This window comes from Trachemys scripta, chromosome 4, assembly GCF_013100865.1.
Source record: "Trachemys scripta elegans isolate TJP31775 chromosome 4, CAS_Tse_1.0, whole genome shotgun sequence".
In the NCBI taxonomy this organism is placed as follows: Eukaryota; Metazoa; Chordata; order Testudines; family Emydidae; genus Trachemys; species Trachemys scripta.
The window spans coordinates 142,222,012-142,239,091 of record NC_048301.1 but is presented as its reverse complement, the minus strand read 5'-3'; the positions used below and the strand labels follow the sequence as shown (position 1 = coordinate 142,239,091).

The 17,080-nt window shown below is 54.2% G+C and overlaps 2 protein-coding genes across 2 annotated transcripts in view; one reads left to right on the top strand and one right to left on the bottom strand.

The window, feature by feature from the left end:
* Positions 1 to 393: 393 nt before the first annotated feature.
* On the bottom strand, positions 394 to 5,085 carry LOC117876620 (nuclear factor 7, brain-like). The gene is made up of 6 exons (XM_034768872.1): positions 4,672 to 5,085; positions 4,305 to 4,400; positions 1,790 to 2,023; positions 1,439 to 1,461; positions 1,202 to 1,326; positions 394 to 935 (listed from the first exon to the last, which is right to left on the bottom strand). Exons 1-6 carry the CDS (start codon positions 5,083 to 5,085, stop codon positions 394 to 396), a joined length of 1,434 nt encoding a protein of 477 aa, XP_034624763.1.
* Positions 5,086 to 7,637: 2,552 nt separating this feature from the next.
* The window catches only part of MAPK7 (mitogen-activated protein kinase 7), a 79,992-nt gene continuing 70,549 nt past the window's right edge, over positions 7,638 to 17,080 (top strand). The window contains exons 1-4 of the mRNA XM_034768871.1: positions 7,638 to 7,771; positions 8,413 to 8,638; positions 8,874 to 9,039; positions 14,531 to 15,687. Of these exons, the coding sequence (XP_034624762.1) occupies positions 8,425 to 8,638; positions 8,874 to 9,039; positions 14,531 to 15,687 (1,537 nt within the window). The 5' untranslated portion in view covers positions 7,638 to 7,771; positions 8,413 to 8,424. The remainder of the gene's footprint in view (positions 7,772 to 8,412; positions 8,639 to 8,873; positions 9,040 to 14,530; positions 15,688 to 17,080) is intronic.

The window sequence follows — 17,080 nt, the reverse complement described above, 5'->3', positions numbered from 1 at the left end:
AGATTCTCAGTAATCATCATCATATCTGACGTGTGTGTCTGGACGGAGGCCGGACGCTGGGCACTTTAAGGGAACTGCGTTGGTTGGACTCTGAGTAACCAGGGAGGTTCTATAGAAGCTGTTTTGTGCTGGTTGGTAAATCTAAGTATTGAAATATCCACCAGCGTTTGGGGTTTGGCTGCCCCACTTTGTTTGCAGTTCACCCTAATTGAGTAACCTCAGCCGGCTCCCACGGGCAGCACCATCACAAGGGGTTTGAGAGTTTTTTTTGATGTGTAAGGTTGTGCTTATAAAGCCACTGGATGGCTCAGGGGGCAGGGAATGGGACACGGGGCCTTTCCCCTCTAGGGGGCGCTGGCTGCGATCTGCCCCCAGGGCAGAGGACTGGCTGGCTCAGGGCAAGGGGCAGATTTTCAGGGGGGTAGCATTTCCCCCCGAATCGTAGAGCCCGGGACAGAAATAGGGATACACACTCTCTGCAAACCGGGCACTGAACGTATAGAGGTGGGCCATGCCCTGGGCATCATAGAAGGAAACCTGGCCCCCTTCGTAGTCCAGGTACACCCCAATCCTGTGGGGCAGGGCCTGGGGGTGGAGCACCATTGGGGGCGTGTCCTTAGCCATGAGCTCGGCCCCGCCCCGGAGCCGAATGACCCAGAATCCCTTGCTGGGGGAGGCATGGATCTTCCCTTTGCGGCTGACAGAGGCATGGACCACGCCCAGCGTCCATGCCGGCTTCTCCCCGACTTCCACCTCCCAGTAGCGCCTCCCAGAGGCGAACGCCCCTGCGCCCAGCACAGCCACGCAGAAATCGAAGCGGGCGGGAGTGTCGGGGAGGGGCCGGCGAAGGGGGCCATCCCGGACCCAGGTGCGATCCTCCGAGAGAACCAGGCAGGGATGAGCCGTGGCGGGATCCAGCGTCACCCGGGGGAGATCTGGGGAGGGAAAAGGAGCAGGGGGGGTATGGGGCAGGGTTGGTTTAACATGGAACCCCCCGTTGAACCCCCCACCCCACTCCCTGCAGCACAGCGCCCCCTAGTGCCGCACTGGGGCACTGGGTCCAGCCCTGACTGCCAGGGGAGAGCGCTCCCTACTGATCCCCTGCTCCTTGCAGCACAGCGCCCCCTAGTGTCGCACTGGGGCACCGGGTCCAGCCCTGACTGCCAGGGGAGAGCACCCCCTGCTGAAACCCATCTCTTACCTATGTTGAGGATGGATTTCATTTCCTTCCAGGCAGTATACTGGATCGGCCCTTTGAATTGCCCCAGAGTCTGTGATAGGGACCCCGTATTCAGCCCACAAGGGGTAGCCGGTTGCTGTTTCATCCTATGTAAGAGGGAAGAACCGCCCCCCCGCCATAGGGTGTGTTAGTGAGCAATGAGGATAGAGGTGTGGGGGGAATCAGGGAATGAAGCTGCTTCTGCAGTGGCAGACTTACCAGTCCAGGGAAGATTTTATGTCCTGTGAGGGGACGGACATGGAGAGAGAGAGAGACAAGAAATTAGTATAGTTCTGTCTCTTTAAGACACTGTGGGGCGTTGGGAGTGGCTGACTCGGGGGGGGGGAGGGGGAACGGGACACGGGGCTTTTCCCCTCTAGGGGGCGCCGGCTCCCATCCGGCCCCATGGTGGGGGACTGGCTGGCTCAGGGGGGTGGGGAATGGGACACGGGGTCTTTTCCCTCTAGGGGGCGCTGGCTCCCATCCGGCCCCATGGTGGGGGACTGGCTGGCTCAGAGGTGTAGGGAATGGGAGACGGGGCCTTTCCCCTCTAGGAGGCGCTGGACTCACTGTCAGGAACTCCATGGTGTTCTGCTGGGGCAGGCGGGCCTGGGCCTCGGTGAGCATCTCCTGGGCTGCCTGGCATCTCCCCGCCAGCTCCTGCAGGTTCCTCTGCATCGCACGCAGCTGGGCTCTGCCCGCCCGCCGCAGCTGATCCTGCCACTCCTCCTCCCGCGTGGCCAGCCAGCCCCGCAGCTTCCCGAACTCCGAGGAGATGTGATCCTCCAGGCTGAGCACCGTCGCCTGGAAAAAACCCCCAGGTACCCTCTAGCATCTCGTCAGCTAATACTGCAGGTACTCTAGCTAATACTCCTTGGGACCCAGCATCCCTTGAGCTAATACTCCCAGGTACCTCCCAGTATCCTTCTATAGCTAATACTCTCTGGGATGCAGCATCTGTCCAGCTAATACTCCCTGGTACTCAGCATTTCATGAGCTAATACCCCCCGACATCCTTCTACAGCTAATACGCCCCAGTACCTAGCATAGCTCCAGCTACTCAAGTACCCAGCAACTTTCTAGAGCTAATATTCCCAGGTACCTAACGACTTGCTGTGGCTAATACTGCCAGGCACATGGGTACCAAGGTCTTTCTCTAGCTAATGCTCCCAGGTCCTTAGTGTCTTTCTAAGGAAAATACTTCCAGCTATCCAGCATTTTCCCAGACCGAAGACTCCCACATACCCAGCATTTCTGTAGCTAATATGTCCTGGTACCCAGCAGCCTTCTATAGCTAATGGTAACTAGCTTCCTTGTATAGCTAATACTCCCAGGTATCTGTGCATAGTGAACACCACCAGGTACTCAGGTACCCAATACCTCCATATAGCTAATACTCCCAGATATCTACCATGTGTTCATAGTGAATACCCCCAGGTACTCAATATCTTCATATAGCTAATAGTCCCAGGTACCTACTATCTGTGGTACCCAATATCTTCATATAGCTAATACTCCCAGGTACCTACCATGTGTGCATAGCAAACACCACCAGGTACTCGGGTACCTAATAGCGCCATATAGCTAATACTCCCAGATATCTACCATGTGTGCATAGTGAATACCCCCAGGTACTCAGGTACCCAATATCTCCATATAGCTAATACTCCCAGGTAATCAAGAATTAACTTCACTATATACCAAGTACCTCACATTCTCTCCCAGCTATGGTAAGACTCAAGGTACCCCACCCCCCAACCCTATCCTTAACTAGGGTGACCAGATGTCCTGATTTTATAGGACAGTCCCGATACTCGGGGCTTTTGGTACATAGCTGCCTATTACCCCCTGTGATGTTATGAGTGTAATATAATATTTCATTGGAAGGTGACAGGGCCATGAAGAGTTAATTAACTCAGACTGACCTGACCCATGGGTGAACCTTAAGGACTGGTTAGGAAGATATGTAAATGATTAGAGCTTTGAAATGCAAGTCTGCATTGTTAGAGATCTCAAGAGGAGATATTTGCTCAGGCTTGTGATGTAAGCAGACAAGTCTTGTCTGTTGCTATCACTTTAATTCAAAGATCAAAACAGGAATATTAACATTTATAATGATACTTGAGTGAAATAGTATTATTGTCTCTGTCTCTTTGAAGGTTGTGGTAACCTGGATCTGAACTGTTTAATGGATAAATTACCCTGTGCTAATTGCCAGGATGTTTGGGAGAAGGAGAGTTAGGCCTATTGTTTTCTCAGGCCGAAAGGCTGCTGGTAATGTATAAGAACCCTGGGGCACAATCCTGCTTCATCTCAGATCTGCTTTGGGTTTCAAGAGGGGGAAAACTTAAGCCACAAGGATTGAGATCCCCAGTCACTGACTGGAGCCACCCTGAATATGGACATTGGACTATAACCTCTGGACTATTTCTAAAAGGACTTTTGGCAACGACAAGCTCATCTCTGCTGTGTCTGAACCTCAAGAATTGAATTCAAGTCTGTCTGTAGATTGATCTTTTAACCAACACTCTCTCGCTTTTCTTTTTTAATAAATTTTAGCTCAGTTAATAAGAATTGACTATAGCGTGTATTTTGGGTAAGATCTAAGTTGTAATTGGACCTGGGTATGTGGCTGACCCTTTGGGGTTGGAAGAACCTTTTCTTCTATATGATGAGATAAGATTTTCATTAATCATCATCATCATATCTGACAGGTGTGTCTGGACGGAGGCCTGAGGTTGGGCACTTTAAGGGAACTGCGTTGTTTGGACTCTGAGTAACCAGTGAGGTAATACAGAAGCTGTTTTGTGCTGGTTGGTAAATCTAAGTATTGGACTAACCACCAGCTTTTGGGGTTTGTCTGCCCCATTTTGTTTGCAGTTCACCCTGATTGAGTGACCTCAGCTGGCTCCCACGGGCAGCACTGTCACCCCCCCCCATCCTGATTTTTCAAACTTGCTCTCTGGTCACCCTAACCCACTCAGCCCTGCTGTCTCCCAGAGGGCTGCCTGCCTCCTCCCCAGAGTCCCTCAGGTGGGGGGAGTCAGGGATCCCGCCCTTCCTCGATCCACCCAGCCCCAGTTACCTGGTGGTTCCAAATCCTCTCTTCCTTCTCCGTCTTCAGCTTCAGGACCCCAGCGAGGCTAGACTCCAGCTGGGCTATGGCTGAGGACAGCTCCTCCTACAGGGCAGCAAACAGGCTGGAGGTGAGGGTGGGGGATCACAGGCCAGCGCCCCCTGCTCTAACCCACCAGACCCCACTCTCCGAGCAGCGCACAGAACCCAGGAGTCCTGGCTCCCAGCTCCCCCTGCTTTAACCCACTAGATCCCACTCCCCTGGGGCTCCAAGAGCAGGGGAAAGAACCCAGGAGTCCTGGCTCTAACCCACTAGACCCCACTCCCCTCCCAGAGCCGGGGAGAGAACCCAGGAGTCCTGGGGCTCCCAGTCTCACCTGATGCTGCCCAGTGGCCTGGTGGATGGGGAGGAACCGGAGATTTTCGTATGTGACTGGTTCCCTGCAGAGCTCACCGGCGAATGCCCCACCTGCCACCCTCCAGGGTTCGCTGTGCTCCTGGCACCTGCCCCCTGGGCGCGCCCCCTCCTCTGCCCCACCAGGGCTCAGCCCCCTGGCCTGGTCGATCAGCTTCGTCAGCAGCCTGCAGGGGGCATATCTCCTGTCGGGACAGGGCTCCCGGCATTCAGGGCAGGCAGGGGGGATACCCAGGGTGCCCCACGTTGTCTCGATGCAGCCCTGGCAGTAGACGTGGCCGCAGGGCAGGGTGACGGGATCCTGCAGCCAGTCCAGGCACACGGGGCAGGAGAATTCCTCGGAGAGAGACCTCAATTGGGGGGCAGAAGAGGCCATGGGGGGCAGATCCTGGCTCCCAGCCCCCCTGCTCTAACCAGTAGACCCCACTGCCTCCCTGGGCTGGGGGGAGAAGCAGAAGTTGCTGTGCCTGTGCGCTCTGCGGGGAGGCCCAGGGAAAGGTGCGGCACAGGTTACATTTGCTCTACCTACAATCGAGTTTATCACTCCCAGGGTGTGGGCCTGAGATCTCTGCTCAACACACCCAGCCAGAGAGAGATGCTCAGAGATAGACACGGAGCCCCAGCCAAAACACACCCACACCCACAGGCTAACAGCCAGAATCTCTCTCTCTCTCTCTCGCTCTTCACACACACACACACACATACAGGCTAACAGCCAGAATCTCTCTCTCTCACACACACACACATGCTAAGAGCCAGAAACACACACACACACACACACACACACACACACACACACACACACACAGGCTAACAGCCAGAATCACACAGAAAGACACACACACACAGAGGCTAATAGCCAGAATCCCACACACACACAGAGGCTAACAGCTAGAATCTCTCTCTCTCACACAAACACACACACACTAACAGCCAGAATCACACACACACACAGGCTAAGGGCCAGAATCTCTCTCTCTCACACACACACAGAACCGGCCACAAACGCATATGCACAAACTGCTTGCTAAGGGTCTCTCTCTGTCTCCGTCTCTCTCTTTCTCTCTCCCACACACACCCCGAGGTAGGTGATGAGCGGAGCCGGAGGCACCCCCGCAACCCAGCAGGGGGCAGCCCGGCACTCGCAGGTCTGGTGGGGTAAGATGTGTTTACCAACTGCAAACTCTAGGGGTAGGGTTGCCAGGTGTCCGGTTTTCGGCTGGAATGCCAATTCGAAAAGGGACCCTGGTGGCTCCGGTCAGCACTGCTGACCGGGCCGTTAAAAGTCCGGTCGGCGGTGCAGCAGGCTAAACCAGCTCTCCACCTGCTCTGGCTCCGTGCGGCTCCTGGAAGCAGCGGCATGTTCCCCCTCCGGCTCCTACGCATAGGGGCAGCTAGGGGGGTCTGCACGCTGCCCCGTCTCAAGCGCCGGCTCTGCAGCTCCCATTGGCTGGGAACCGTGCCTCTATGTAAGAGCTGGAGTGGGGACATGCCGCTGCTTCCGGGAGCTGCTTGAGGGAAGCGCTGCCCGGAGCCTGCACCCCGACCCCCTCCCATGCCCCAACCCCCTGCCCCAGCCCTGATCCCCACCCCCGCCTCCGAACCCAGCCTGGAGCCTCCTCCTGCATCCTAAACCCCTCATCCCCAGCCCAACCCCAGAGCCCGCAGCCTGGAGCCCTCACCCCCTCCCGCACCCCAACCCCCTGCCTCAGGCTGGAGCCCCCTCCCACACTCTGAACCCCTCATCCCCAGCCCGGAGCCTCCTCCTGCACCCTAAACCCCTCATCCCCAGCCCCACCCCAGAGCCCGCACCCCCAGCCTGGAGCCCTCACCCCCTCCCAGACCCCAAGTCCCTACCCCATGAAAATAAGTGAGGGAGAGTGAGGGATGGAGGGGGGAATGGAGTGAGTGGGGGTGGGGGTGTGGAGAAGGGGCGGGACAGGGGGCTGGGCAAGGGTATTCAGTTTTATGGGAGTAGAAAGTTGGCAACTCTATCTAGTGGTGACAAGAACAGGAGTACTTGTGGCACCTTAGAGACTAACAAATTTATTAGAGCATAAGCTTTCGTGGACTACAGCCCACTTCTTCGGACAATTCACCGCACCCTGGGGCTTCACTTGCATTGTCACTCCCCTACCACCCCACCCTGCAGCTGGGGAGAGAACCCAGGAGTCCTGGCTCCCAGTCCCCCCCCCCCCGCTCTAACCCACTAGACCCCACTCCCCTCCCAGAGCCGGGGAGAGAACCCAGGAGTCCTGGCTCCCAGCCCCCCCCTGCTCTAACCACTAGACCCCACTCCCCTCCCAGAGCTGTTCTAATGGTCACTGGCCCTTTAATTTTTATCAATCCATAAAACGTTGCTTGGCCCTTTAAATCCCGCCCCTTCCACTGTTGCGCTCTGATTGGACATCTTTAATAAGGAAGTAATCGCCGATTGGTTAGATTCCTGAAGTAGGCGAGACGGAGAAAGGATCAGTTTTTTCTTTCTGACTGGCAGGTTTGTCCATATATCAGTCTCTTGATTGGCCAATCGCTGAGAGAGGGCGGGATTTAGGGACGAAAACAGTTCCACCTGCCTCTGACCGAGCTTCCCATTTCCTGATTGGATAGGAACCGCACGCATCCTCCCTGTGATTGGTCAATCTCTGCTACGAGGCGGGATTTAGAGGAAGATAACGCCGTTGCCATGCGCAAGGAGAGGCCTCACATCCTTCGCTCTCTGATTGGCTGTATTCTCACTGAGCTAACCTCTGATTGGCCAAATCTTTGTAGGGGCGGGAATTGCGTGCGGAAACCGCCTCTCTCGCGCGGGGCCGCGCCCCCTCCCAGTCTGATTGGCTGATAGTCACGCGACCCACCGACGATTGGCCCATCCACCAGAAGGGGGCGGGATTTGGTCCCGCCAAACACCTGCGCGATTCTGAGGGCCCCGCCCCTGCCTTCCAGTGTGATTGGGCGGTTGGGCGGGAGCGGCGACATCCGGGCCCTCGGGGAAAGGCGCAGGGAGCGGCGGACCCGAGAGGGAACCAGCCCGGGGCTGGGAGGGTCCCGGGCGCGAGCCGGTGAGAGAGACCGTGAGACCCCGCCCCCTGGGACCCTCCACCGCCCCGCCCCTTGCGGAGACCCCGCCCCCTGGGTCTCTCCCCGCCCCTTGCGGAGACCCCGCCCCCTGGGACTCTGCCCTTCCCCGCCCCTTGCGGAGACCCCGCCCCCGGGACTCTCCCCGCCCCGCCCCTTGCGGAGACCCCGCCCCCTGGGGGGCCTTAGCCCCGCCCCATATGGGAGAGAGGCCCCGCCCGAGCCCCGTCCCTTCAGAGACCCCCCCGGCCCCTCCCCATAAGGGAGAGAGGCCCCACCCCCTCCTTGCTTGACCCCTGTGCCTGAGGCCCCGCCCCCTCTTTGCCCAGCCCCGCCCCTTGTCCCAAAGCCCCGCCCCTCCCGCCACCACAGCTGGTTGAAGCTCTGCCTCCCCCGTGCCCCCCATTTCCAGCCCCCTCCTGCACCCCCCTGTGCTGCCCCCTGCCCCCCACCCCTGGACTCCTGGGTTTTCTCCCCTGGAGATACGGGGTGACTCGTCCCCACCTCCCCTGCTCCTGCTGGGCCCCCCTGTCCCTGGACTCCTGGGTTCTCTCCCAGGGCCGAGGGAGTTCGGGTGCCTCTCCCTGATCCCCCCCCCCCCCCCCGGCCTGCCTTCCCTCAGCAGGAGACGGGCGCCATGGCGGAGCCGCGGAAGGAGGAAGAGGAGGAGGCCGAGGAGCGGGGAAAGCGGGAGCCGGGCCACCGGGCCACCGTCGCGGCCAAGAACCTGGCCATCCTCAAGGCCCGCTCCCTGGACGTCACCTTCGAGGTGGGGGACGAGTACGAGGTCATCGAGACCATCGGCACCGGGGCCTACGGCGTGGTCAGCTCCGCCCGCCGCAGATCGACAGGTCAGCTTGGACGCCTGGGTCCCATCCCCACTCCTGGGAGGGGCATGGAGTCTAGTGTGTTGTGGAGGGACTGGGAGCCAGGACTCCTGGGTTCTCTCCTCAGCTCTGGGAGGGGAGTTAGGTCTGGGTGGGTCAGAGCGGGGACCAGGGAGCCAGGACTCCTGGGTTCTGTAGGGGAGGGCTGCACAGGGGATGGTGTCTCTGCTCTGATCCTCCCTGCGCTGTTTGCCTCCAGGCCAGCAGGTGGCGATCAAGAAGATCCCCAATGCCTTTGATGTGGTGATGAACGCCAAGCGCACCCTCCGTGAGCTCAAGATCCTCAAACACTTCAAGCACGACAACATCATCGCCATCAAAGACATCCTGAAACCCGCCGTGCCCTATGACGACTTCAAATCTGTGTGAGCGCCCGCCCGGACGCCTGGGTCCTATCCCCAGCTCTGGGAGGGGAGTGGGGTCTAGTGGTTAGAACAGGGGGGGGCTGGGAGCCAGGACTCCTGGGTTCTCTCCCTGGCTCCGGAATGGGAGTGGGGTCTAGTGGTTAGAACTGGGTGGGGTTGGTAGCCAGAAGTATGGGGAATAAGCAGGAAGAACTCAAATGCTAGTAAATAAATACAGCTATGACGCAGTTGGCATCACAGAGAGCTGTTGGGGTAGTACACATGACTGGAATATTGGTATTGACAGGTACAGCTTGCTCAGGAAGGACCCGTAGGGAAAAAAGGGAGGGTGAATACACTTGGACTGAGATTGAGATGGAAATAGGAGACGGATTTGGTGAACGTCTCTGGGTAAGGATAAAAGGGGTAAAAAACAAGGGAGATGTCATGGTAGGGGTCTACTACAGACCACCTAACCAGGAAGAAGAGGTGGATGAGGCTTTTTTTAAACAGCTAACAAAACCATCCAAAGCACAGGACATGGTGGTAATGAGGGACTTCAACTATCCAGACGTCTGCTGGGAAAATAACACTGCAGGGCAGAGATTATCCGACAAGTTCTTGGAAATCTTTTATTTCAGAAGGTGGAGAAAGCTACTAGTGGGAGGCTGTTCTAGATTTGATTTTGACAAACAAGGAGGAACTGGTTGAGAATTTGAAAGTGGAAGGCAGCTTGGGTGAAAGTGATCATGAAATGAGAGAGTTTATGATTCTAAGGAATGGTAGGAGGGAAAACAGCAAAATAAAGACAATGGATTTCAAGGCAGACTTCAGCAAACTCAGGGAGTTGGTAGGTAAGATCCCATGGGAAGCAAGTCTAAGGGGAAAAACAATTGAAGACATTGGCAGTTTTTCAAAGAGACACTATTAAGGGCACAAGAGCAAATGATCCCATTGCGTAGGAAAGATAGGAAGTCTGGCAAGAAACCACCCTGGCTTAACCAGGAGATCTTCAGTGATCTAAAAATCAAAAAAAGAGTCCAAAAAAAGTGGAAACTCAGTCAAATTACAAAGGATGAATATAAACAAATAACACAAGTATGTAGGGACAAAATTAGAAAGGCCAAGGCACAAAATGAGATCAAACTAGCTAGAGACCTAAAGGGTAACAAGAAAACAATCTACAAATACATTAGAAGCAAGAGGAAGACCAAGGACAGGGTAGGCCCGTTACTCAGTGAGGGGGGAAAAATAATAACAGAAAATGTGGAAATGGCAGAGGTGCTTAATGACTTCTTTGTTTCGGTTTTTCACCAAGAAGGTTGGTGGCGATTGGACGTCTAACGTAGTGACTGCCAGTGAAAATGAGGTAGGATCAGAGGCTAAAATAGGAAAAGAAGAAGTTAAAAATTACTTCTACAAATTAGATGTCTTCAAATCACCAGGGCCTGATGAAATGCATCCTAGAATACTCAAGGAGCTGACTGAGGAGATATCTGAGCCATTAGATAGAACTCTACATGGACTCCTCCTGAGGGTCGAAATGACAGTCTGGACCTATACATAGAATGCTTCCGCCGACGTGCACAGGCAGAAATTGTGGAAAAACAACATCGCTTGCCTCATAACCTAAGTCGTGCAGAACTCAATGCCATCCACAGCCTCAGAAACCACCCCGACATTATCATCAAAGAGGCTGATAAAGGAGGTGCTGTTGTCATCATGAACAGGTCTGACTACCAGAAGGAGGCTGCCAGACAACTCTCCAATACCCAATTCTACAGGCCGCTTTCCTCAGATCCCACTGAGGAATACACTAAGAAACTACACCATGTACTCAGGACACTCCCTAAACTAACACAGGAACAAATCAACATACCCTTAGAGCCCCGACCGGGGTCATTCTATCTACTACCTAAGATCCACAAACCTGGAAATCCTGGACGCCCCATCATCTCGGGCATTGGCACTCTCACTGAAGGACTGTCTGGATATGTGGACTCCCTACTCAGACCCTACGCCACCAGCACTCCCAGCTATCTCCGTGACACCACAGATTTCCTGAGGAAACTACAATGCATTGGTGACCTCCCAGAAAACACCATCCTAGCCACCATGGATGTAGAGGCTCTCTACACTAACATCCCACATACAGATGGAATACAAGCTGTCAGGAACAGTATCCCTGATGATGACACAGCACAACTTATTGCTGAGCTCTGTGACTTTATCCTCACGCACAATTATTTCAAATTTGGTGACAATATATACCTCCAGACCAGTGGCACTGCTATGGGCACCCGCATGGCCCCACAATATGCCAACATTTTTATGGCTGACCTGGAACAACGCTTCCTCAGCTCCCGTCCACTCATGCCCCTTCTCTACCTACGCTATATTGATGACATCTTCATCATCTGGACCCATGGGAAGGAGGCCCTGGAAGAATTCCACCATGCTTTCAACAGCTTCCACCCCACCATCAACCTCAGCCTGGACCAATCTACACGGGAGGTCCACTTCCTGGACACCACCGTACAAATAAGCGATGGCCACATTAACACCACCCTATACCGAAAACCCACCGACCGCTACGCCTACCTTCATGCCTCCAGCTTCCACCCCGGTCACACCACACGATCCATCGTCTACAGCCAAGCACTGAGGTACAATCGCATCTGCTCCAACCCCTCAGACAGAGACCAACACCTACAAGATCTTCACCAAGCATTCTCAAAACTACGATACCCACACAAAGAAATAAAGAAACAAATCAACAGAGCCAGACGTGTACCCAGAAGCCTCCTGCTACAAGACAGACCCAGAAGAGAAACCAACAGAACTCCACTGGCCATCACCTACAGTCCTCAGCTTAAACCTCTCCAACGCATCATCAGTGATCTACAACCCATCCTGGACAATGATCCCTCACTTTCACAGACCTTGGGAGGCAGGCCAGTCCTCGCCCACAGACAACCTGCCAACCTTAAGCATATTCTCACCAGCAACCACGCACCGCACCATAACAACTCTAACTCAGGAACCAACCCATGCAACAAACCTCGATGCCAACTCTGCCCACATATCTACACCAGCAACACCATCACTGGACCTAACCAAATCAGCTACAACATCACCGGCTCATTCACCTGCACGTCCACTAATGTTATATATGCCATCATATGCCAGCAATGCCCCTCTGCTATGTACATTGGCCAAACTGGACAGTCACTACGCAAGAGGATAAATGGACACAAGTCAGATATCAGGAATGGCAATATACAAAAACCTGTAGGAGAACACTTCAACCTCCCTGGACACACTATAGCAGATGTAAAGGTTGCCATCTTACAGCAAAAAAACTTCAGGACCAGACTCCAAAGAGAAACTGCTGAGCTCCAGTTCATTTGCAAATTTGACACCATCAGATCAGGATTAAACAAAGACTGTGAATGGCTATCCAACTACAGAAACAGTTTCTCCTCCCTTGGTGTTCACACCTCAACTGCTAGCAGAGCACCTCACCCTCCCTGACTGAACTAACCTCGTTATCTCCACACTGATATATACCTGCCTCTAGAGATTTCCATTACTTGCATCTGAAGAAGTGAGGTTCTTACCCACGAAAGCTTATGCTCCCAGTACTTCTGTTAGTCTCAAAGGTGCCACAGGACCCTCTGTTGCTTTTTACAGATTCAGACTAACACGGCTACCCCTCTGATACTTGAGCCATTAGCGGTTATCTTTGAAAGGTCATGGAAGACGGGAGAGATTCCAGAAGACTGGAAAAAGGCAAATCTAGTGCTCATCTATAAAAAGGGAAATAAGGACAACCCAGGGAATTACAGACCAGTCAGCTTCACTTCTGTACCTGGAAAGATAATGGAGCAAATAATTAAGCAATCAATTTGCAAACACCTAGAAGATAATAAGGTGATAAATAACAGTCAGCCTGGATTTGTGAAGAACAAATCATGTCAACCCAACCTGATAACTTTCTGTGACAGGGTAACAAGCCTTGTGGGTAGGGGGGAAGCGGTAGATGTGATATATCTTGACCTTAGTGAAGGTTTTGATACTATCTTGTATGACCTTCTCAAAAACAAACTAGGAAAATACAATCTAGATGGAGCTACTACAGGGTGGGTGCAAAACTGATTGGAAAACTGTTCCTAGAGAGTAGTTATCAATGGTTCACAGTCATGCTGGAAGGGCATAACGAGTGGGGTCCCACAGGGATTGGTTTAGGGTCAGATTCTGTTCAATATCTTCATCAATGATTTAGCTAATGGCATAGAGAGTACACTTATAAAGTTTGTGGTGATTCCTAGCTGGGAGGGGTTGCGAGTGCTTTGGATGGTAGGATTAAAATTCAAAATGCTCTGGACAAACTGGAGAAATGGTCTGAAGTAAATAGGACAAAATTCAATAAGGACAAATGCAGAGTACTCCTTTTAGGAAGGAACACATACAGAATGGGAAATGACTGCCTAGGAAGGAGAACTGCAGAAAGGGATCTGAGGGTCATAGGGGACCATAAGCTAAATATGAGTCAACAGTGTAACACTGTTGCAAAAAAGCAAACATCCTTGTGGGATGTATTAGCAGCAATGTTGTAAGCAAGACAGGAGAAGTCATTCTTCTGCTCTACTCCGCCCTGATTAGGCCTCAGCTGGAGTATTGTGTCCAGTTCGGAGTGCCACATTTCAGGAAAGATGTGGACAAATTGGAGAAAGTCCAGAGAAGAGCAACAAAAATGATGAAAGATCTAGAAAACATGAGCTATGAGGGAAGATTGAAAAAATTGGTTTTGTTTAGTTGGGAAAAGAGAAGACTGAGAGGGGACACATAACAGTTTTAAAGCACATAGAAGGTTGTTACAAGGAGGAGGGAGAAGAATTGTTCTCGTTATCCTCTGAGGATAGGACAAGAAGCAATGGGCTTAAACTGCAGCAAAGGAGGTTTAGGTTGGACATCAGGAAAAACTTCCTGTCAGGATGGTTAAGCACTGGAATAAGTTGCCCAGGGAGGTTGTGGAATCTCCATCATTGGGGATTTTAAGAGCACGTTGGACAAACACCTGTCAGGGATGGTCTAGATAATACTCAGTCCTGCCATGAGTGTAGGGGACTGGACTAGATGACCTCTCGAGGTCGCTTTCAGTCCTGTGATTCTATGACTCCTGGGTTCTGTCCCCAGCTCTGGGAAGAGAGTGGGGTCTAGCGGGTAGAGCTAGGTGGGGTTGGTAGCCAGGACACCTGGGTTCTCTCCCTGGCTCTGGGAGGGGAGTGGGGTCTAGCGGGTAGAGCTAGGTGGGGTTGGTGGCCAGGACTCCTGGGTTCTCTCCCTGGCTCTGGGAGGGGAGTGGGGTCTAGTGAGTTAGAGCAGGGAGGCCCGGGAGCCCGGACCGCTGGGTTCTATAGGGAGGGGAGTTTAGTGAGTTAGCCGGGGCGGGGGCTGGGAGTCAGGACTCCTGGATCCTCTCCCCACTGACCTCCCCATCCTCCGGCAGGTATGTGGTGCTAGACCTGATGGAGAGCGACCTTCACCAGATCATCCACTCCTCCCAGCCCCTCACGCTGGAACACGTCCGATACTTCCTCTACCAGCTGCTCCGGGGCCTCAAGTACATCCACTCGGCCAACGTCATCCACCGGGACCTGAAGCCCAGCAACCTGCTTATCAACGAGAACTGCGAGCTGAAGATCGGCGATTTCGGCATGGCCCGGGGGCTGTGCACCAAGCCGGACGAGTACAAGTACTTCATGACGGAATACGTGGCCACGCGGTGGTACCGGGCCCCGGAACTGATGCTGTCCCTCCACGAGTACACGCAGGCCATCGACATGTGGTCCGTCGGCTGCATCTTCGCCGAGATGCTGGGCCGCAAGCAGCTCTTCCCCGGGAAGAATTACATCCACCAGCTGCAGCTGATCATGACGGTGCTGGGCACCCCGTCCGCCAAAGTGATCCACGCCATCGGGGCCGACCGGGTGCGCGCCTACATCCAGAGCCTGCCCTCCCGCCAGCCGGTGCCCTGGGAGAGCCTCTACCAGCAGGCCGACCGCTCGGCCTTGGCGTTGCTGGCCAAGATGCTGCGCTTCGACCCCCGGGAGCGGATCGCCGTGGCCGAGGCCCTCAAGCACCCCTTTGTGGCCAAGTACCACGACCCGGACGACGAGCCCGACTGCGTGCCCGCCTTCGATTTCGACTTCGACAAGCAGGTCCTCATCAAGGAGCGCATCAAGGAGGCCATCGTGGCCGAGATCTGCGACTTCCACGCCCGCCGCGAAGGGATCCGCCGGCAGATCAGTTTCAAGCCCGCCCTCCGGCCGGCCGCCGCCGCCACTTCCCCACCCGCTGCCGCCGCCGCCACCCCCTTGCGCTGCCAGGACGTGGACATGCCCAGTGCAGGCTCCACTGGGGGAGACTACGCCATGGAGTCGCCAGCCCCCGGGGAAGTCCCGTACCCTCCGGAGACCATTGACCTGACCTCTCCCGGGGCTCCCCCCCACCCCGAGGGGCCGGCCGAGGTGAAGGCGGAGCCGGAGGCCGCGCCGCCCAAGAGGGAGGGGGCCATCTCGGACGACACCAAGGCGGCGCTCAAGGCTGCGCTGCTGAAGTCGGCTCTGCGCAATAAGAACAAAGGTGCAAGGCTGGGATGCCTGGGTTCTCTCCTCCTCTCTGGGAGGGGAGTGGGGTCTAGTGCTTAGAGCGGGGGGGCTGGGAGCCAAGACTCCTGGGTTCTCTCCTCCTCTCTTGGTGGGGAGTGGGGTCTAGTGGTTAGAGTAGGGGTCTGGGAGCCAGGACTCCTGGGTTCTATTTCTGATTTTCATAGAATCGGAGACGTGTGGGACTGGAAGGGTCCTTAGTAGGTCATCTAGTCCCATCCCCTGCACTCATGGCAGGACTAAGTATTATCTGGACCATTCCTGACAGGTATTTGTCCAACCTGCTCTTAAAAATCCCCAATGATGGAGATTCCACAACCTCCCTGGGCAATTTATTCCAGTGCCTAACCTCCCTGACCGTTAGGAAGTTTTTCCTAAGGTCCAACCTAAACCTCCCTTGCTGCAATTTAAGCCCATTGCTTCTTGTCCTATCCTCAGAGGTTAACGAGAACAATTTTTCCTCCTCTTCCTTGTAACAACCTTGAAAACTGTTCTCATGTCCCCTCTCAGTCTACTCTTCTGCAGACACAACAAACCCAATTCTTTCAATCTTCCCTCACCGCTCGTGTTTTCCAGACCTTGAACCATTTTTGTTGCTCTTCTCTGGACTTTCTCCAATTTGTCCACATCCTTCCTGACATGTGGGGCCCAGAACTGGACACAATTCTCCAGTTGAGGCCTAATCAGTGTGGAGTAGAGCAGAAGAATGACTTCTCGTGTCTTGCTTACAACATTGCTGCTAATACAGCCCAGAACGATGTTTGCTTGTTTTGCAACAGCGTTACACTGTTGACTCATATGTAGCTTATGGTCCACTCTGACCCCCAGATCCCTTTCCGCAGTTCTCCTTCCTAGGCAGTCATTTCCCATTGTGTGTGTGCATCTGATTGTTCTGTCCTAAGTGGAGCACTTTGCATTTGTCCTGATTGAATTTCATCCTATTGACTTCAGACCATTTCTCCAGTTTGTCCAGAGCATTTTGAATTTTTAATCCTATCCTCCAAAGCACTTGCAACCCCTCCCAGCTTGGTATCGTCCGCAAATGTTATCAGTGTCCTCTCTATGCCATTATCTAAATCACTGATAACGATAATGAACAGAACTGGACTCAGAACCGATCCCTGCGGGACCCCACTTGTTATGTCCTTCCAGCATGACTGTGAACCACTGACAACTGCTCTCTGGGAATGATTTTCCAACCAGTTTTGCATCCACCCTGTAGTAGCTCCGTCCAGGCTGTATTTCTCTAGTTTGTTTCTGAGGAGGTCGTGTGGGACAGTGTTTAGTGTAATCTTGCTTGTTTCTTCCTGTCTCTGCCTTGCCTTGGATAGCAGGGGCTGCGGGTCGGGAGTGAGGGGCACCGGCAGAGCTGGGGGGGGCAGGGCTGGGCT